At 26.8% G+C, this 23,391-nt stretch overlaps 2 protein-coding genes across 9 annotated transcripts; one reads left to right on the top strand and one right to left on the bottom strand.

Annotated features, from left to right (window-relative positions):
- Positions 1–186: 186 nt before the first annotated feature.
- On the top strand, positions 187–15,368 carry LOC122852232 (serine/threonine-protein kinase Doa). Of its 8 annotated transcripts, none has more exons than XM_044151941.1 (12): positions 187–441; positions 1,152–1,282; positions 1,608–1,741; positions 1,817–2,105; positions 9,634–9,712; positions 11,132–11,198; positions 11,444–11,557; positions 11,639–11,729; positions 11,810–11,980; positions 12,146–12,275; positions 12,368–12,618; positions 12,714–15,368. In XM_044151941.1, exons 2-12 carry the CDS (start codon positions 1,166–1,168, stop codon positions 12,915–12,917), a joined length of 1,647 nt encoding a protein of 548 aa, XP_044007876.1. In that variant the 5' UTR covers positions 187–441; positions 1,152–1,165; the 3' UTR covers positions 12,918–15,368. The 8 variants fall into 8 exon arrangements, with proteins under 8 accessions (XP_044007876.1, XP_044007859.1, XP_044007902.1 ...); XM_044151924.1 differs by having other exon boundaries at positions 12,131–12,275; XM_044151950.1 differs by having other exon boundaries at positions 189–441; positions 1,155–1,282.
- Positions 15,369–15,540: 172 nt separating this feature from the next.
- LOC122852379 (growth/differentiation factor 8-like) lies at positions 15,541–18,159 on the bottom strand. Its single transcript, XM_044152146.1, has 3 exons — positions 17,603–18,159; positions 16,009–17,128; positions 15,541–15,801 (listed from the first exon to the last, which is right to left on the bottom strand). Exons 1-3 carry the CDS (start codon positions 17,991–17,993, stop codon positions 15,582–15,584), a joined length of 1,731 nt encoding a protein of 576 aa, XP_044008081.1. The 5' UTR covers positions 17,994–18,159; the 3' UTR covers positions 15,541–15,581.
- Positions 18,160–23,391: the final 5,232 nt, after the last annotated feature.

Genomic DNA, 23,391 nt, shown 5'->3' with positions numbered 1-23,391 from the left:
TAAATTTAAAAGAAATTCTAGGGAGTTTCAAATATTATCAAGGGAACATAAAGTAAAAGAAGTAAGCTTCTGAAATAAATAAATACCTCTTATGTACTTATATGCTCCTAATACAAATCTTTTACTTTTTCGAAAAAGTTACGAAGAAACATTTGTTACCGCTAGGTTACTAGATATTTTTTCCCTAGATATCACTGAATTGTGAACAGTGGACATTCACCTTTATGGTTCACTATAGCAACCGAATCTTACCGAAAAATATCCGATTTTAACCGAATTGATGAGTACAGTACATCGATCCAATGTCCACGTCAGTTGACTACAATTTCACTTATATTAATTATAAAATTATTTAAAAGAATTCATTTTTTAATACACACTTGTGATTAGTGTATTTATAAATTATATTTTGAAACAACTGGTTTTTTATAACCACCAAATGTGAGTATTATCTTTATAACAAATCATAGAAAAATAATGCCCAGCGAGTTTTGTGATTTTTTTACTTGTTTTTATTATCGTCATCATAGCATGTATGTTCATTAATAACATGATCAATTTTAGTTGTTTTAATTAATTTAATAGCTCATTTATACGTATGTTCATTATTTTGTCATGTTTATTATTTTGTGTTAGTCAAATCATTTGTCAAGTGTCGATATTGTTTCTTGGATTTTGATTTTTTTTTTTTCTAATCTACTGCATCTCTGCTATATACAATTACGTCTTACGATCCAAAATGGTCGCCTAGTTTGCCTTACCGCTACACTGTGTGTTTACCATATGGCGTGTTGAAGTAATATAATAATAATAATAACTACAAGGTAGAAAAAATAGTTTTATCTATTTAAACAAGTGTTTTCATTAATTAAAAGTGATCAAATTTTATTGTATTTAAATATCAACTGAAATAGTTTCAAGGTTGGAATTCTATATTATTTTTTTGCAAATAGATATACCTAATTCATTTTTCTTTAGTTAATTTATTTTGTCCAATTGATTCTTTGAAATTGTTATTAACAATAATATTGTTAATTATTTAATCACATTCGGTAATAGAATTTGAATAAATTTTTGATAAGAATTTGTTGTGAGTATTTTTTGATGATGTTATATTTTGTTGACAACAAAAAATGATCAACATTTTCCAGAAGTTCTATGCCGAATGTCATCATCGTTGTCAAATAACAATATCATTGAGGCGACGACATCTTCACGTTCTTGGATATCATCAATCTTCGATTACATTTGGAATCAAGCGAGCCTATTTCGACTTGCCAACGTAAGTAATTTTATAGCCATAGAATCAACATGATCTATTTGCAATTAAAAACAGTTGATATACAAAATATCAAGTACAGTTTTATTCTAACCTTTTGTCGTATGCAATATGAAAACCTTGATACAAAAAAAAAAAAAAAAATACCATAAGAACCTTGAGCTAGTTATTATATCGTGTGGTTTTAAGATCATTTAGTTTTTGTGTTTGTCATTAATTCATGTAATTTTTTATTTTCATAACTAATAGAATAAAAAATTCTAGTATAAAATAATGTAGGCATAAAATAACATGTAAAAATTATAATGATTTTGTTTGATTAATACAGATGCCTAGAAGCCGGAGACGTAATCGTTCTCGCAGTAATTCAAGATCTCGTTCTCAATCAGCTGGTTCACCTCAATATGAACACAAACGTAGACGAATTGATTTTGAAAGTCCACAAAGTAAAGGAACATATAGGTTGGTTTTATATCAATTATGTTAACATGAAAAATTAATTTATTAATTATTATATGTATATATTTTTTAATCTAGTGGTGAACGAGTTTTAAGATCTCGTCAACATGAACGTGGTACGAGTCAAGAAAAACGCTATAAACGAAGTCACAGAAGATCACCAAGTAGTGGTCGTCAGCATTCATCCCACGTTCATGGACACCGTGATCGTGATCGTAATCGTGATCGTGATCGTGAAAGAGTTCATGTAGCACCATTGACAACTCATGAAAAAAGACGTACAAGGACAAATCGACATCATGTATCAAAATCACCGAGTCAGGAATCGACTCGACATCGTCACAGATCACCATCCTGTAAAACACACGTTAGTATCTTACTATTATAACTTAATATATTTTTATATTTATTATTTTTTCCTCCTAATGTTTTTGTCCTTGTTTGCGTTTGTCGAGGTCAGTTACGTGATTATATATATTAAAGATCAAATTCTAGTCATTACACACTCGTGTATTCAATCGAGAATACAAAATTTTATTAATCATTTTTAATTATTTTTATTGACAAGCTTTTTCTGGATTTAAATGGTTTTTTTTTTTTTCACAATTAATTCTTATAATATTCAGTATGATTTAGTACAAATTTCTGTTTACAATATCGACATGATTATTTATCCATAAAAACATTGTAAACATTGTGCTCATTTGTTTTCAACTAATTCATACATAAAAATATTAATGCAGTTTTTACAATGTTTTAATGTACATGCAGTATTTAAAATAAAAAATAAAACAACAGCATAATAAATACACATTGCAATGTTGCATTTAGTGTTTGAAAAATTAAAAATTAAAAACTCAAGTAACAGTCTACGCTGTCGAGATAATAACTGAATTAATAGCTGTTGTTTTATCTCAATTATTATTGTAAAATTGCTGACTGGTACTTCCGTTCTTAATTTTCAATTTATCAAACTGTGTAAGCACTGTCAACACTGCAATGTATATAAAGACAAACAAACACGTTTAAATTTTATTATGAAAAAATTTAGTTTTCCAGTGTTTTAATAGACACAGTCGTAATATTATAACATAGTTTTGTGAATCGAAACATTTTTACCATTTGAAGAAAGTACGAATATTTTTTTTGTTCATAAACTCAAGAGAGTTTAAATCCTTAGAAACATGTCAAGAGTTAATTGCAATATTATTTTGATAGTTAAAAATTAGAATAATAGAGAATAGAGTAGGATGGATCACTGGATCAATTAAAAAGTATAAATCAATTAGTATATACCTCAATTAACAAGTCGACTTGTATCATTCTCATCGTTCGTTCAAAGTTACCAATTTAAATATTGATCATCTTATGAACTTCCCATCAAATTATCTTTAAATTTGAATTTAATACATAAAATTATTTCAAAAACTTGACGCAAGAAGTTTCATGAATACGAGGTGACGTTTTAAAGTTGTTTAATCTACCTCAACAAATTTAAATAGACTGTACAGAGTTTGAACTTACGACTGACAGGTTAGATGATACTGATTACTCAACCAAATACATAACTAAATTCTATTAAATTTTACTGAATGGCAAATCAAGTATATCTTTTTATCATCAGATTGTATTATGTTGAGTTGACTGATGAAAAAAAGCTACTGGTCCAAGTGGAATTGGAATAAAAATTAGCAATCTCTTCAGAGATTCGTTCATCAGGCATCAAATTTGCAGTCAAATTTTAACTAATGATTACAATTTGACTGCTGAGTTTGTTTCAATTGAATTACATAAGCTCAAATATATTTTAAAAGTCAGATCAAAGTTGAAGTTCCTCATGGAATCATTAAAGTCATTCTCATCCAATAAAAAATAACAAAGAAATTTGAGGTTTTTCTTTTTCGTTTCAAAGCTAACATCCAGATGTTAGTTAATGTATTTTTATATTTACATATTAAATTTTAGTATACAAAAATCAAAAACAAAAAGAAAAGAAAAAACTAATCTGGTTTATTAAAATCAATTTTATGTAATCATCAGTGAGTTTTCTTCATCTATTTTTTACGCAATTTAACCCACCTTTGTGTCATCGTTTTTTAATACCACTCGTTTATATATCTGCTTGTGTTCGTGTTTGCATCAAGAGAGAAGGGCAAATTATTTTGTTCGGCGAGGCAAACTAGCTGCTCTCGGCCCGTGGTGTTTTATTTTTAGTATTTGGCGCGGCAAACAGTTGTACCTCTTCTTCCCTCTAACCATTATCATTGTGCGTCGTTTGTCGTCTTAAGAGTGGATGTTAAAATCATTTGACTAGTGTATCTTATCTAAAAAAAAAAAAAATTATTTAAATATTTCAATGTTCATTGGATCTTCATAATGCAGATTAAAAAAATTTTGTGGTGTTTTAAAAAGCTTTCGTGACAAAAATAAATTTGTGTAACGAAAAAAACAAAAAGATATATTATTATAAAAGTTTAAAACTTTATTTTCTTCTTCTTCACTTAAAGTTTTTTCTTGATAGTCGAGTTGTGATGTTTACACTTGCACCTCGAGAAAATGTTGCGTCGAGTCAACATGGTTCGACAAATAGAAGACAACGTTATACACGTTCGTCGACGGTAAGCGTGACACAATTACTTAGTGACTCGTGTTCAAATCTTCTCCAGCGTTTGACGACACGAGTACGAGGTCCATCATCAATAAATGATCGTACAACTGTTACCCGTGATATTGGAGTTACAAAAAATCGTTTAGAGGATAAGTATTATTCAGTATTGGATCGGCTATCAAAAAAACATGATGATGATATTTATAAACATAATTTTCATAGTCGTAATGATAATCATATTTATAATAGAACTGATCTAAATCTTTTTACAAGAGAAGAAAAAACTTTAGAACCTGATGATCTTAAAGATGCTGGAAAAACTGTATCTAAAAGTAAAAGTAATGTTTTTTTGAGTGAAAAAATATATCCATATGTATCAAGTGATAAAAATCAAGTTGGAGCTAAAAAAGATAAAACATCAGAACAACAACAACTTAATAGATTAGATAGAAATGATGATGCTTTGACATTAGATATTAATCAAAGATATGGAAGACATAAATCTGGTCATCCACAAACTAGAAATCAAAAAATTCGACCACTTCATAGAAGTGGAAAATCCGAACAACTGGAAGGAAATTTATTGACAAAAAAAAATTCATTTTCAAAAGATCTTCCAGTAACGAATATTAATCGCGATAAAATACTTTCAAAAATACCAGATTTAGAAAAAGACATCGCGTTAACAGAAAGAGAAGTTAAAAGAAAAGAAATTCAAGGATTATTGATCAAATATTCAGCATTGGATGATGCATATTCAAATAATGAAGATGTTGCTGGTAAACAAAAACCTAGTACTGCTGATATTATTGCCAACAAATATCAAAAATATACTCACGGTGCTAAGGCTGACGCGATACCTAAAGAATTATCCGCGATTGTAAGTTGTCGGTGATCCTTAAATATTCGAAAAAAAATTTAAATGAATCCCAGTTTAAAGTAATAACTAACAATATCAAATTTTAAATGCCTATTATCCATTTTTCGGTTTGATGATTATGTAGCATTTTAATATACTGAGCAGCTTTTTAGAATTTCTATCAATTCAAGTTTAAACGCATGATGTTTTTCTATTATTAAACAGTTTATTTATCGTCAAATTATGTGTTATAAAAAGAAAGTAATTATTAGAAATACTAGACTCAAAATAATCAATTTTTGATTGAAAAAAAAATTCTGTATTTTAGAAAAATAAGCTCTCAATTCTTAGTAATACAGTTTTAACTTGAAAAATTTTTGTTTATATCAGATTAGGTAATTTTTAAATAACAAAAATTCATTTGAAATTTAAATTTTTATTTGGACAAGCTTAATCAAAATAATAATGATCACTATGTTTACGTGAACATAAATAAATAATAAATAAATTGACTGTATTGACGTAAATAAATAATAGATTTAAAATAAATAAACAAAATATTTTTCAAGATCTTGGTTGGTGAATATATGCTGCACATTTTGTTTGATCACACAAAGCTCACATGCACTATGAATTTTTTATTTATACTGATATAGTTTTTTAATTGCTAAATTTTTTTTATAAATATAAAATGTTTATTTTTGTATATTTATGCAAACGTGAATTGATTTTAAAAAATATTTGCAATAAACATACTCTGACATGGAATGGTTTTTTAACTTCACACTTATTTTCAAGTTAACTTTATTACAAATAAATAATGACATGAAAGTCATGCGAGAAATATAAATCTTTTTTAAAATTTTAAGTAAGATACCCTTGTAACGAAAGAATATTTTCTATTATTTCTAATAGCTTTTTTTTCAAAATACATATTATAATTTAATTGAAACAATTAGTTTAGAATAAAAAGCAGCTTTCAATATTTTATCTGTTCACATACATGAATATTCTTGATGGTTGATACTCTTAAAAATACGATAAACAATTTGTCATGAATTTTTTTTCTACGACGCTGGCTACATTTGACAAACTTCTTGGCCCAAGTTCAGACTACTCATTCTTCTGGTGATCAAATTAACTTGAGCATCTCTATCTGTGATGATATACTATACGTTTTATGTTGAAGGAAAAATAAAAACAAAAATTATTAAATAATATTCCAATGCCACAAAAATAAACAAATTAAATATTTTTTTAATGTAAAAATGTTTTTAATGATCTTCTGATATTTATCTAATAAATTTTATAAATTATCAAGTTATTAAAAATATTATTTACATGACAAAAGAATCAATTGACTCATCTTTAATTAAATTTGAATTCGAAATTGTAGATTTTATCTAAATCATAAAACTTAAAATGCTGAGAAAATTTTTTTTCTAAAATACAGAATTTTATTACATGACGAACGGATTGTGCCATTTTTCTTGAAGCTATTTACAGCAGTCTTTAGATAAATCATTCATCTAGAAACCTTGATTTGTTGTTAATGAAAAAAAAGCTTTTTTTTTTTTAGTTCACCTTGAAATTTTTCAAAAATTACGTATGAGACTACATGTATCCAAATAATACCGCGTAGTTGATAAATTTCGAATAGCTGTCTCAGTTTTTTTTTTTTTTTTTGTTTTTAAATATCATAGAAATTTGTTCTTATTAATTGTTGATTTGATGATGATGATGATTTTATTTATGTGTTTAAACTAATAGCCTAACTGAGTTTGATTTTTGCACATGTTGAATCATCAAAACCCTTAACACTTGATTGTCGATTCAGCACATGACATTAAATTACAACATCATTTCACGATACATAAGTACAATGAGCAGATATTGAGGTGACGACGTTCTAGTTAAGGCTATTGATCAATTTTTTGTATGCTTACAAAAGTCTGTGATCTAAATTATATATTTTTTTTAACCTTGCCAAACTTGAGATACTTGTTGTTAAAGTTGACAACTTTTTTTTAAACATGCTAAAGCTACAGCGACATTTATTCCAGTGATTTTTTTTTTTAAAAAAACCCGTATATCTGAGCGATGTTATTTTGGCGTATGAAGGTTTCACACAAATGCCATTAAATTTGTGAGGAATGTAAACAAATACTTAATTTTTTTTAAAGCAATAAAATTGTGGTTTTAGTTTATCATTTATAAATTATAATAAGTATTATTGAATTATTCTATTTTTATAAAATTTAAATTATTATTAAATAATTTTTACTTCCTCTAAACGAATTAATATCCCAGTTTTTAATTAATAAATATATTTTTTTTTGTAAAATTTATTTTTGAACGCCCTCGAGCTCTCCCACCAGTTAGTTGTTCTTTGTTGGCCGTGATTTTTTTTTTCTACCACTGCCACTCGTGCATTTAAATTTGAGTAATTCTCAAGTCCAATAAATAATTATTATACCATATGTATTATTAAAATAATTTTTTCTATTCAAAAGAAAAAGCATTATTAGCCCAGTAAAAAATTCAGTTATGATGCCTTGATCTTGATTCGTTTGCCAGCCTAGAATAGTAATCGAAATTCGAAACTTTTGACATTGAATAAACTCAAGCTAACTTAAACGAGCAGAAAAAGAATTTTCAAATAGTCTGAATCAAGTTCCTCAATTATTTTATGATTCATCTAGGTAAAATATTTGTCCATTAGACAAAAAACATTCATTGTTGGTCATTTAAAAATATTCTTACTAAGGAAAATCAATTAGTTTCTAAATCCTATTTTTAAGGACTCGCGTGACTTATTTTAGAAGGTATAGCTGATTAAAACGTCATGTGTTGGCAGCTTGTACAAGTACGTCATTTGATTCACTTTAGTACAAACACTTTAGTAATTTTGCCAAAAAAAAAAATTAATATTTATTATATTAACTAAAATTTAAGATGAAAGAAAATTATTATACTCTTTATAAAATAAATAACTGCCTAGTTTTAGCCTTCAAGTAATTACTATTTAAATTCTTAAAATCCATAGTAAAATAATCAAACAAAAAGAAGTTATATTTTGATTGATAAACAAAATGTATTTCTCGGTTGAATTAACACGATTACAAATATATATTTTGATTATTTGTTGATATACACTTAATCGAATATTGAAGAAAAAAGTTGCGTAATGACTAGAATAATGATCATTTCGGTAAATCTTCGTTATGCGTTTGACGGGTGTCATATTGACAGTCAATAACACACTTTGTAGTTAATGTTGCACTTGCTTTTCGTGGTTGAATTTAAGACGTAAGTACTTTGTTAAATTTATATTTGCAGGAAATAATTATATTTTGATTTTACTCCTTATTTATTTACTAGTCTATTTTTTAATATATTTTTTTTTTTTTTTTTGTATTTATTTTTTCCTATAAGATAAAATTACTTGTATAGAATTAAACGACAATTATCACGGGCAATGAAAATACATTATTTCATGTAGATTCAAGAAAATAAAAACAATGCCTTTTACATAGATTTTAATGTCAAGCTTAATAATAACATTAACAGAGCAAAATTTGAAGAAAAAAAAAACCAACTGCTCATTGTTAGTTATCATTAAACCTCACTTACGATCGTTATAAAATATACACAAATCCATTTAATTTTTTTTTCTTTAAATTGTTAAAATAATTGTTTACTATCTCACACTGTATGTATTTTTTTATAAAATTTGCATTGTTAAAAAAATGTGAGTTTAAATAATCTACTCGAGTTTTTTTATTTTTTTTGATTTTTTTTTTTTTTAATAAACTTAAATATACACCTGCTTCGAGTTAACAAAATTAAAAATAAGCCAAAACTAATTTTTCAATAAATTAAAAAAAAAAAAAAGTACATACGTATTTAATGGAATAATAAATTAAGGAATTGAAAAATATATAAATTAATATATCTCTATAATCACAAATAAAAAAAAAATTGCGCTTTGTGCCGATTGGTAAAATTCGTAATCGCAACTTTCTGACTTGGCAATCTATTTTGCCCTCTCCCCTTTCTCTCTGATTGTTGGGTTACTGCATCTCCGTTGTAATGGAATATGGATTGGAATGGGTGGTGATGACGACGAATTGGTGGATGATGATGATGATGATGATGATTTGGGCATCAACTCAACGATGATAATGGACTGTGTTCTGTGTGAACGAATAACTTCTTCTCGATGTTATGAAAATTTATACAAAATTTGTTAACATTGATGATGTTTTGGGCCAACGACAACATTACTATTGGATCAATCAAATGGTTATTATCATCGGGATATTCAATGGACTTGATTATTCAACTTTCAACAACATACATTATTGACAATTTGGACACTGTTATCAACGACAAATCTCTATCTCAATGGATATTATCAACCAATAGAGCCCACGACCGCCTTCTGTCGAGGACGACGAAGACGGCCATCTTGTTTACCAATCTGGTGACATCCTATCACAAAGATGTTCGTGAATACGTGAATACAATAATTGTAGTAGTTATAAGAACAAATATTTTTTGAGTTCCTTACTTGAATGGTTTAACTGATATATATATTACTGTTTTCAGTCTCTACGAAATATCATTTTTTTTTCTTTACTTTCGTTATTTGGTTTGGTTCTTTTCATTTAATTTTAACTAATTTTCATTTATACAAAGTCAATTCTATGTGTGATGATTTAAAAATCGGGAATTTATGTTTTTACTTCTATTTATTTTTCATTTTTCAATTTAATTAATTTATTTGGCTTATTGCTATCAACTAAAGGGCTATCCATTTCGAAACAGAGCTTAATCAATTATGTGTTAAAAAAAATTTCTATTTAGAATCATCTAAAATTATAAATACCTGAAATGGATAGCTCTTTGTTGGATTTATTTTTTCTTTCAACTGATAATTATTTCTTGAAATCTTTAACTTTTTTAATTTACATTTTAATAATTTCGAAAAGAAATATTTTAATAATTTTATTTTATCTATTTTTTGTTTTATGTTTTCTCAAATTTTTCTATGTAGATATTATTTAATTATTTTTTGCATTAATTATATTGTTTGCAGTAAATAATTTGCATTACAGAATACAATAACCTATTCGACGAAAAAAAAGAAAAAAAAATGAAATCAAGTATCGAACGGAATAACATATTATTGAGACAATACGATTTAAATATAACATTGTTATACAGATCGTTTTGTTTTTCTTGTTTTTTTTTTTTTTTTTTTATTTCGATTGAACTTTTTTCAGATACTTCGATCCGACTAAATCCACGTGTTAACAAAATATAAATTCGATGAACTCAATATCCAGGCTTGGATGATGTGTTCTATCGTCTTAAATTTTCTTCTTTGTTTTGTCTTGATTTTATTTTTCATTTTAAAATCTTTCTAATTAAAATCAAATTACCATAAATCAAACTACAAGATAATTTAATTTTTGTATTTTCAATTGTTTGTTCATTTTTTACTAAAAAATCACTGACAATAACAAAGAAGTAAATGTCAATTATTTCGGGACTTAATAATACTAAATTTTAAAACACTCAAGTCTGTTACAGTCTTTGAATGAGAAAATTAAATTTTATAATGTTAATTAGCTCATCGGAAAATTGGGCTGCTACCTATCTTATCTTATTCGTGTTGTCCCTATACACCATTCAAAAATAAAGAAAAAAAAAAAACAAACAACAATAACTGAGCGAGGATGGTATTCACGTTGTTTTGACCATATCGAAATTATTATCAAATTTGTATATAAAAAAAAATATTTATAATCATTTTTGCAAGTTAATTTTTATTTTAATTAAAACAAACGTGAAATAAATAATCGTCCTCGCAAGGTCTTATTATTTTCTGTGTTGATTGATTCAATTTTCTTATTTACAGATAAAGTCTTGTCAACTCTGGGTGAAGGTACTTTTGGAAAAGTTGTCAAAGTTAAGGATTTGCAAATGTAAGTCTCTCGTCAATAGAAATATCATGAAAATTAATTCTAGCTGATAATAAAATCAAATAATTTCAAGAGAATATTAGTACGTAATTTTAAAAATGGGAGGGAGTTTCTTTAGTAACGTTTTCCAAGTTTTCTTGTCATCTCTACATAATGCTGCCATCAAATGTGGTCGACTGGCAATTTTTATAACACCTAAAACACTTAGCAAACTATTTTTAATGTTAAATTTATTTATTTCAATTTAGGGATCACGTAATGGCCTTGAAAATCATAAAAAATGTTGAAAAATACAGAGAAGCTGCTAAACTTGAAATTAATGCCTTAGAAAATATTGCAACAAAAGATCCAGAGTGTCAACAGTAAGTAGAAAATTAATATTATTTTATCAATTATTCAATGATTGTAAAAATACTAAAAAAAATGTTTTTATTTAATTACAGTTTATGTGTAAAAATGCTAGACTGGTTCAACTATCATGGTCACATGTGTATTGCCTTCGAGATGTTAGGATTGAGTGTGTTTGATTTCTTGGTAACTATAAATACTCTAATAATTAACAAAATTATTATTCACTTTTACATGATTGTTAATTTTTAATTTTTAATTTTCAGAGGGACAATAATTATCAACCATATCCTTTAGACCATGTTAGACATATGGGTTACCAGTTATGTTATGCAGTAAAGTTTCTACACGACAATAAACTCACCCATACAGATTTAAAACCTGAAAATGTTTTATTCGTAGATTCTGAGTTTGAAGTAACATATAATGCAAAAAAGGTAACAATTTGTTGTTTTTTTTTTCTTTGTTAAACAAATTACTGTGACTTGAATAGTTTATTGATTAATTACATAGAAAATAATTGAATTGTGTCACAGTAGTATAAATATATTAATCATAGATCATCAGACTGTTAAGTTAATAAAAAGTATTTTTTATTTAAGCGACGAGATGTTAGACGCGTTAAGCGAACAGACATAAAGCTGATTGATTTTGGCAGTGCAACTTTCCATTATGAACATCACAGCACAATTGTTAGTACGCGACATTACAGAGCTCCCGAAGTTATTCTAGGTAATATATAATTTAATTTATAATTAACAATTAATTAATTGAGTTTAGATGTGTATTTTTTGTTTTATTAAATAATTGTATTTTGTTAATAGAATTAGGATGGTCACATCCATGTGATGTATGGTCAATTGGTTGTATTTTGTTTGAATTATATTTGGGAATAACATTATTTCAAACACATGACAATCGTGAACATCTAGCTATGATGGAACGTATTCTAGGAACCATACCAACTCGTATGGCAAGAAAGACTAAAACAAAGTATTTTTATCATGGTAAATTGAATTGGGATGACAAGAGTTCAGCTGGTAGATACGTCAGAGATAATTGCAAGCCATTAAATGTAAGAATTTTAAATTATTTTTTTTTTTCTTAGTTTTTAATTTATTTTAACTTGGTATTTTTATAAAATAATTTTTTTTTTATTTTTAAAAATAGCGTTATCTTCTTTCGGAGGAAGAGGAACATAAGCAACTATTTGATTTAATTCAATGTATGCTAAAATATGAACCATCACAACGAATAACATTAAAGGATGCATTGTTACATCCATTTTTTGATTCACTACCAGCCTCACAAAAATTAATTGACCAGAGTGAATCACAAGAGAACCATGAACGTTCACATTCACTATCACGATGAAGCTAGGACCACACAATCGACTTCATGATTGCTCAGGCACATTACGTATAATTTTTGATACATATTTGTGTTAAAAAACAAAACGAAAATAATAAGCATTAAAATCGATTTTTATTCATTCCTTTGGCGATTGCTTAATAATATTTTGATACTGTTATGTGTCTGCTCAGTCGAGTGTGTAGTCGAATCACTTATTTCTAGGAATTTTATTCTTTATTATTTTTTTTTTTTTTTTGCGATATGAATGAACATTTTTATAATGCTCTTCTGTACATTTTATCTTTTTTTCGTCATTTAAACATATTTTTTTGTTTAGCATATAAAAATTACGAGAAAAAACAAAAAAAACCATACTAATAACTCAGAATAAATAAATGGTGTCAATATATTATATTTCAAAAAAAAAAAATAATTTTATAAATTTTATTGGATCCTACAGAATAAAAAATAAAATAAATGATAACCAGATTAATGAAAGCTATTTAAAAGAACATCGAATATAACAGCAAGATGCCATTTTTATTTTTTTACTCATCTGTATAAAGCATGAGTGTCAAGTCGAGTTGATCTTCCCCAGTCGACTATGTTGCTTAATCAAATTGCCAACACAACAAACTGAAACAATCATGACACTTTTGCAATTAATTTAAATAAAATATCATTGTTTATTAAATTGATATTGACAAACTACAAAATCATTTTTGTCGTTGATTTATCTGCAAAAGTAAAAAAATTTTTAACGCCGAAATTAGTAGTCATTAATGCAGTTGTCTCAAAATGATCGTAAGTTCAATTCCCATCTGGGAATAATTTATTTCTTTTATTTTACATATTTTTACGTCCTCTGTAAATTTGTAAAGTTGATAAAACCTACTCTTATTGTTACTTGATGCCAGGATGTACCGGCAAACTAATCCATAAAATAAATCATCACATTAACAATTTTAAAAAAATATATAAATAATTTAAAAAAAAAAAAAAAAATTAAACTTCTTTTTATTTATTGGTGAGTTTGTCTTGATCATCAATCACTACCTGCATTGATGATGTTTCTTAAATTGAAGCAATAAATTTTATTCAGTCGATAATCATCAATTGATAAGAGCATAGAATCTTCTCAAATAATTGAAGTCAATTGTATCAATTGAATATACATTAATATACAACAACTAAAAATCTTTAAAAATTGTTCTTTCTTTTTTTTTTTTTTTTTTTATTTAATTCAAAAAATTAATTTAAATTGAACAATATATGTCAGGCTTATAGACAAATTCCCGGACTTTGTTATATTGTCTTTGGTGTGGTTGCTTGATGGCCACAATTAATATCTTGGCAAAAATCACGTGATATAAAACACTGATGATTTGGCAAGCTGCACCACCATTTGACTGTTTAAATGAAGAAGGGGTAATAAAGAATGTGCGCCCCTCATCTAAAATACTCTATTGCTTATTCACTCTTCATATATGCATATTATTTCTACAATTCAATTCAATGATCATATGTTAATCATAATTTTATACAATGTATTTTTTTTTATCTTCATTACTATGTTGCATAAATTTTCCATTTTTTCAATCAATTGACAATAAATTAATATACATTTAAAATAGCATGTGATGAGGAAAAAAAAATTAATAATGATTTTTAAAATAAACCGGGTATTGATATAAAACAAAGGAAATAAAGCTTATTATATTTTTTTTTTTATTATTTAATTTATTATTTAGCCATTCACAATAAATGCAATACATATTTCCATTATATATATATTTTTTAGAGTTCAGGGACAACAAATTAGTCAGATAATTTTCTGTACGAACTTTTAAATTTAATTAATTTTAAAAATTGATTAACTCGTTTGAAAAATAAGCCTTAAATAATAATACAATATTGATTTGTCAAAAGTAAAAAAAGTGATAAGTAAAAATATAATTATATCCCAAACCATCACGTTGAACTCTAGCTTTATCGATATTAAAACTTAATAATATACTTTGACTTATAAAAAAAATATCGATGTTTCTTTCAAGTTGAAATTTTCAAATGAAAATTCATTAAAACACACTGTTTTTAAACTTCAATAACATTATCTTTGCTAATTTGTAAATAACATTGTAGTTATTGATTTTGGCATTATAATTTTTTAATTTTTTTCTAGCTTGAAAGAAACATCAAAAAAAAAAAACTCTTATTGCGTAGTGGTCTATATCTTTGGTCTTACTTTATATGTATATGTTAAATAATATGCATAACATTCAGACATCATGCTGAAATTTCTTTTATCTAACTGATTTATATACGAAAAAAAATTAATATAGATAGAAAACAAACTCTATAGTTTTTCAAGCAATTGATCTCGTCAATATTCGACTATTTTATATCGACAATAATCATTATAATAAAATAGTATATTTTACAATAGCTATCCTGAAAATTATGCTGTTGGATGATTGGATCATGCCAGTATATAAAATCAAAATATATCTTTAGTTTTGCTGTTTCAATCGTATACTTTTAATATAGAAAATATTATTTCTCATATAGAATCAAATATGTGCAGTGATACTGAAACAAAAATAAAATAAACTTGACTTATCAAGTCATTAACGAAAAACAAAATAAGAAAATAATAATATAGTTTGAATGAAAAAAAAACCAAAGCTATGAACATCCACATCGTTCAACAACCATTCCAGGTAAACGTGAAAATACTATTTGATATTCGTTGTCAAAATAGAGCATCGTTATTTCAGAAAGTTTACGAGGAGCACAGCAAGGACCAGTATTGTTTGGTGGCTCAGCAAGGCTGATAATATGGGTGTTTGGATAAGCTGTCAAGAAAGCCATCGGACAATCACCAGAGCAATAGTTGGCATCGTATCTGAGAAAAAAATTATCAAAATTTATATGAGCAGTTAACAAACTCTCCGCAGTTATTATAGAGAATATTTTTAAAAAAATTACATATAGAATAAGTGGAAGTGTTTTCTAATAGTACATGTTTTAAATTTCTATTTTTTTTTATGAAAAGAATAAGAAGGAAAAATATTTAGAAATAGGAATAGATTATAGATTGAGATTTATTTACTTTTTAGGAGCAATAATCCAGTCCCATCCAAATTTTTCAAAGTCAACAGTTAACTTGTAACGACAACAACGTGTTTCTTGACTAGTATCATCACAATTTAAACCAACATTTCTTTTAATTCTTGAATTACGTTTAATATCTTGTTTTTGTATTTGAACTTCAAGATATGGTGCATGTTCAGCATTTGGATTTGTTTCAATAATTTGTAATTTTTCCATTCCTGATAATTCAGTTGATATTTTAAGTGCAACACCAAAATTATCACGTGGATGTTTAAACCATTCTGTAACCATTCTTCGTAATTCAATTGTTACCCATGTTCCTTGACTACTAACTGTTCGCAAATGTCTTGATGTTAATGGTGAGCCTAATAAAGAAACACTTTTTCTTCCTGAATTACGTAATACTCTTTGTAATGTTATAGTAACTCGTTCTTTTTCAATTATTTTTTTTTTATTCATAAAATAATCTTTTCGTGGTTGTCCTTGAATGTATATTTCATTTTTTTGATGTTTATTACGAAAAACATTAGCTTGACGATCATTATTTTTATCACTATTGGTATTTCCATTGCTGTCATTTTGTTTATCACTGTATTCATCATTATTTTCATCATGGTTTTCATAGTCGTCATCCTCATCTTCTTCTTCATCATCGTCATCATCATCATCATCGTCGACGTTAACACTATCACCATTATTATCCTCAGCATAATCATAAAAATCACTATAACGATCCCTATGAATCACTGCATAACCATCATCACTGTCACTTTGTTTATCATCTAAATCAATAATACCATCATCTTCATCATCCTCATCATCATCATTATCGTCATCATCATCAATAATAGTATCATCAGTATTATCATTTGCATTATAATTTTCAAAACCTTCAATATGTTTTTTATTCAAAGAAAAAACATTTTCACCATAAATATTTTCTTCATTCTCAGTTTGTATTGTTGAACTATTAATGCTATCTGCAAAAACGTTAGGTACTTTTGTGCCTAGAATCCATATAGATAATTCGGCTCTTATCACACGATGTTGTATTATTCGATCAGAAAATTTAAAAAGAAGAACATCTAGGTTTCCTTTTGAATGCCTTAATTTTGGATCTGAAATAAATATATCATCATCATAATTTTGCAATATGCGATTAAGTTATTTTTTCATGTCATTGTTCTTATATTACTGTACGGAAATATCGAAATATATAACCTTTTCTTTAACAAATTAAAAATCTTTTAATTTCGATAAAAAAAATTTGTCTCAATCAATTGAGACAAATTGTACTTTAATTTTAAATTATGAAATATCAATTTACACCCATTTTTTTTTCAGTATCTTTTTATTTTATAAATTATTATTAATTGATCTTGTCATTTTGACGTCATATTATTACCGTTCATGTGCGCAAAAGAAATAAAAAAAAAATGCCGAAATACTTTTATCGAAATAGCAAACAATGGTCGTTGATTGATTTAAAAATTACTATTAAATTTTCAAAATTAAAATTAATAATAAAAGTAATTTAATAATTTAAGTAATTAACATGGTAAATTTTAAAAAAAAAATTATAATTTACTTACGTGGTTGAGGAAAAATAAATATATTTTCAGTTTTAGTTATTAATTCCTTGGTATCATCAAAACTATGATTTGGTTCAAGTAATTTTGGTTGATCAGATTGCATACCATACATGTCCATGAGTTTTGATAACGGTGGTATTCTTGGTAAAGCACGTCCTGTCATATTTGGCGCTCGTTTAAGTCCAAGCTTGTTGAGTATTTGTTCTTTAATTGCCTTAAGGCTAAGTGCTTTAATTTCTTCGTGCATACGACATGCATAACATCCAGCATTATTTGCCATTGTATAATTACTTGTTGTTTGACGAATACTTGATGTTTTAGCAAATATTGACATGGGCAAATTGATGGATCCGAAGACAACCATCATAAGAATAAATGCCCTCGTAATCATTTTGTGTCAAGGCCACGATGACGATTACAGATGCTGTGACAGGCCTATTCGTCTGTCTGTATGTATGTCTGTCCTGTCTGTCTGTCCTGTCTGTCTGTCTAATCTGTCTGTCTGTCTGTGTCTGTCTGTTTGTCTGTCTGTCTGTCTACTTTCTTTCTTTCTTTTTTCCCTTACTTCTTTTTTAATTTCTCTTTATTTTATTTTATTTATTTCACTCTCTTTGTCTCTTCCTTTTTATTTTTTTTAGTTCTTTATTACTTTGTCTCTTCCTTTCTTTATACCTTTCTTCTTTACTTTCGTTCTTTCTTTACTTTCTTTCTTTCTTTCTTTTTTTTTTTTTTAATATAACTCTTTCTTTATTGCTTTCGTTTTTTTTTTTATTTTTTCATTCCTCTCTTATTTATAATCAAAAACTATATTTTGCATATACTTATCCCATATTATTCAATTTATTCATTTTAATAATGAATCATCACAATAAAAATTTAGTAATTGCGCTGCAATTAAAAAAAATTGAACAATACTTGGTACTTTTGTAAATTATGGCGACAATCACATTTGATTGTTCAAGGTTGCACAGTACTTTTAATGACATTGAACTTTTTCTTTCCATATTAAGTTTAGTTTTTTTCCGAGCTCACAATTATTTCATATTATTTATTACTTTATCATAAAAATATAAATTCCTAATAATTTTAAACATATCAAAAAAAAAAAACCACTCACAATATATATTTAACTCTTTTATAAAGTTTTTGTTCTTTGTAACTCTGCAAAGAAGACTGAAATTATAAAATGAATAATGTATATTATTTTTATTTATTCATTGCTGGTTAATTTAAAATATGAATTTTCTAAATTGACAAAATAACTTAATAAATATTCGATTATATCACGGAAATTTTTTGTGTTCCCCGCCAAAATTATAACACAATATACAACATGAATAAATGAGATACTCTTTGTAACAAAAAAGTCCCTATAGAGCTCGTTGCCCTGCTAGACTGTCAAACACTGAATCAAGAAGCACGTGTGCTTTTTACAAATACATCTCCTCCTCTCTTAAGTTATGAGTGTTCTACGCATTCGCATAAAGGGGCTGCTTATTTTATGTGCACTTATTTTATTGCCAATTCGTTTACTATCATTGAGAAGAGTAGTAGTACAATATTTATATATATATTTTATTTTAACTTTCTGACTTTGCTTGCTTGTTCTATATATTATTTTTTATTATATTGCGCTCCTTTTGAACTTATCACTACCATCGTTTGTGCCAAGTGTAGCAAATACTTACAATTTAATTTTTCATCAAGAATTATGAACAAAGAAACCAGTCAATACATTGTAGATTAGAAAAATTTATTTACATGTAAATTATTTTTAATAAATATAATAATTTTTTAAAGGAAGTAAAATTTATTTCTTATAGTAAAATAAAAAAAATAAAGCTCCTTTTTATTGTATCAAATTGTTTGAAATTATAATGAAGAATATATTCTTTATATATGTTTTAAATGTTAGAACCTGTTTGTCTAATATACCTGATATTTATTTATTTATTTTTTGTTTTTTTCATTGTACATCGATTTATTTATTTATTTATTTCGATACATCATTACAACGTACATAGCATTGCCATAGTTGGACGAATGATTTTTTTGAGTGAATGAACTTTGTGCTATACAATAACCGGTTAGAACGATGTTTTTTAAAAAGTATCTGAACGTACATATAAGCCGCACTCACAAAGAAAGCGATGAAATTATTTGAAATATTTTAGATTGAGATTTAGTGATTTCAGAAAAATGATGCATTAGATAAGTAAAAATTATTGATAAATAATAAGTAATTAATGATTTTTTGTTGTTATTTATGACGATAATTATCTATGGTGAATTTCGAGTAGGTTTACGATGTGGCTTACATTTTCACTGATCAGGTTTGAAACTTGACATTCAATTTCATTTAAATTTGTATTATCTAATAGAATATTGCTTGATAAAAATATTGTTTTAAAAAATTCTATATGCAAATTTAGAGTGTGGATAACAATAAATACTTAGGTCGATAACCAACCTAAAATACTATAGTCTGAGAAGCTACAGGTAACAAGACAACAACAAGTAGTATTAATTATAAGAAAAAAGAAGTAAGTCTTCTATATTCCTATTAAAATCCTCTATTTTTTTAAAGAAAATTTAAATTCTATTTCAAAAAATTAAGGAATTATAAGGAAATAGAGTAAGTCAAATAAAATACAAGATACCTCTTTGCCTCTTCTATATTCTTGTTCATATCCTCTATTTTTTCAAAAGAAAATTCAAATATTATTTAAAAAAATTAAGGAATCATGAGGAAATAGAGGTATAAGTCAAATAAAATATTGTTGCTAATATAAACATATATATTGTTCAATAAATTTTGAAGAAATTTTGAAATAACTGAAGAAACGTAAGTTATAAAATGTAAGAAATGATAAAACATATAGGATTTTCTTTGGTTCTTCTATACTCCTGATCGAAAGCTATTAATTTTACAGAAAATTTCATAGTGATACAAAAAATATTAACACAACGGAAAGCCATAAAAAGTAAGAAATAATAAAACATAGAATACCTTCTTGCATATTCTACATTCCTGATCAAGAACGATGTTTTTTGACAAAAATATCAAAGTTATACATAAAATAACTGAAATAAAAAAAAAAATTTTTTTTCGCAAATACCTCCTTGTTCATTCTATATTCCTGATACTTGAAAATTTTTTTTTCTTATAAATTTCGAAAAATTTGTGGAAGAAAAATTTTTCCGAGTATCAGGAACACAGAATGAGCAAAGAGGTATTTGATATTTTTAAAAATACCTCTTTGCTCATTCTATGTTCCTGATCCTCGAAAATTTTTTTTTCTATAAAATTTCGAAAAATATGTGAAAGAAAAAATTTTCGAGTATCAGAAACACAGAATGAGCAAAGAGGTATTTCATGTTTTTGGAGATACCTCCTCGCTCATTCTATGTTCCTGATACTCGAAAATTTTTTTTCTATAAACTTTTTGAAATTCGATAGAAAAAAAAAAAATTTGGGGATCAGGAACATAGAATGTGCAAGGAAGTATTTTCAAAAAAAATTTTTTTTTTTTATATTTCAAAAAAAATTTTGAGTATCAGGAACATAGAATGAGAAAAGAGGTATTTCATATTTTTGGAAATACCTCCTCGCTCATTCTATGTTCCTGATACTCGAAAATTTTTTTTCTATAAATTTTTTGAAATTTGATAGAAAAAAAAAAATTCGAGTATCAGGAACATAGAATGAGAAAAGAGGTATTCGATATTTTTGAGAAATCAGCGCCATCTATTGTTTTTTTTGGGGAACTATAATAGGTAAACACATTGAAATATCATAGATAGAAGAGGGCTGTTTTATCAGGAGTATAGAGCAGGAAAAGAAGTATTTTTCGAGTTAACAAGTTCAGCGCCATCTATTATTTTTCTTAGGAACTATAGGGTAAACACATTGAAATATCATAGATAGAAGAAGGCTGTTTTATCAGAGTTATAGAACAGGAAAAGAGGTATTTTTCGAGTCACACTACGAAGCGCCATCTATTTTTTTTTTTAAAACGATAAGGTAAACACATTTAAATATCATAGATAGAGGAAGGCTGTTTTATCAGGGTTATAGAACAAGCAAAGAGGTGTTTTTCGAGTCAACAAGTTCAGCGCCATCTATTATTTTTCTTAAGAACTATAAGGTAAACACATTTAAATATCATAGATAGAGGAAGGCTGTTTTATCAGGGTTATAGAACAGGAAAAGAGGTGTTTTTCGCGTCACACTACGAAGCGCCATCTATTTTTTTTTTTTAAAACGATAAGGTAAACACATTTCAATTTGATAGATGAAAGAAGGCTGTTTTATCAGGGTTATAGAACAGGAAAAGAGGTATTTTTTTAATTAACAAGTTCAGCGCCATCTATTATTTTTCTTAAAAACTATAAGGTGAACACATTTAAATATCATAGATAGAAGAAGGCTGTTTTATCAGGATTATAGGACAGGAAAAGAGGTGTTTTTCGCGTCACACTACGTGGCGCCATCTATTATTTTTTTTGAGAACTATAAGGTAAGCACATTTAAATTTGATAGATGGAAGAAGGCTGTTTTATCAGGGTTATAGAACAGGAAAAGAGGTATTTTTTTAATTAACAAGTTCAGCGCCATCTATTATTTTTTTTGAGAACTATAAAGTAAACACATTTAAATATCATAGATAGAAGAAGGCTGTTTTATCAGGGTTATAGAAAAGGAAAAGAGGTATTTTTCGAGTCAACAAGTTCAGCGCCATCTATTATTTTTCTTAAGAACTATAAGGTAAACACATTGAAATATCATAGATAGAAGATGGCTGTTTTATCAGGGTTATAGAACAGGCAAAGAGGTGTTTTTCGCGTCACACTACGAAGCGCCATCTATTATTTTTCTTAAGAACTATAAGGTAAACACATTGAAATATCATAGATAGAAGATGGCTGTTTTATCAGGGTTATAGAACAGGCAAAGAGGTATTTTTCGAGTCAACAAGTTCAGCGCCATCTATTATTTTTCTTAAGAACTATAAGGTAAACACATTTAAATATCATAGATAGAAGAAGGCTGTTTTATCAGGGTTATAGAACAGGAAAAAAGATATTTTTTTAATTAACAAGTTCAGCACCATCTATTATTTTTTTTGAGAACTATAAAGTAAACACATTTAAAATTGATAGATGGAAGAAGGCTGTTTTATCAGGGTTGTAGAACAGAAAAAGAGGTATTTTTTGAGTCAACAAGTTCAGCGCCATCTATTATTTTTCTTAAGAACTATAAGGTAAACACATTTAAATATCATAGATAGAAGAAGGCTGTTTTATCAGGGTTATAGGACAGGAAAAGAGGTGTTTTTCGCGTCACACTACGAAGCGCCATCTATTTTTTTTTTTGAGAACTATAAGGTAAACACATTTAAATATTATAGATAAAAGAGGGCTGTTTTATCAGGGTTATAGAACAGGCAAAGAGGTATTTTTTGCGTTACCAAGTTTGGCGCCACCTATTATTTTTCTTAGGAACTATAGGGTAAACACATTGAAATATCATAGATAGAAGAAGGCTGTTTTATCAGGGTTATAGAGCAAACAAAGAGGTATTTTTTGAGTTAACAAGTTCAGCGCTATCTATTATTTAGAATAAGTATCAGGAACATAGAATAAGCAAAGAGGTATTTGATATTTTTGAAAATACCTCCTTGCTCATTATATTCTGTAATTTCAACTACATCGAATTCTTAAAAATTCTACAATTTGAAGGAAAAAAAATTTTCGAATATCAGGAACATAGAATGAGTCAAGAGGTA

Source organism: Aphidius gifuensis, linkage group LG1 (genome assembly GCF_014905175.1).
Source record: "Aphidius gifuensis isolate YNYX2018 linkage group LG1, ASM1490517v1, whole genome shotgun sequence".
Classification (NCBI taxonomy): Eukaryota; Metazoa; Arthropoda; class Insecta; order Hymenoptera; family Braconidae; genus Aphidius; species Aphidius gifuensis.
The sequence above is the reverse complement of the archived record's forward strand: the minus strand, read 5'-3'. Positions and strand labels throughout refer to the sequence as shown.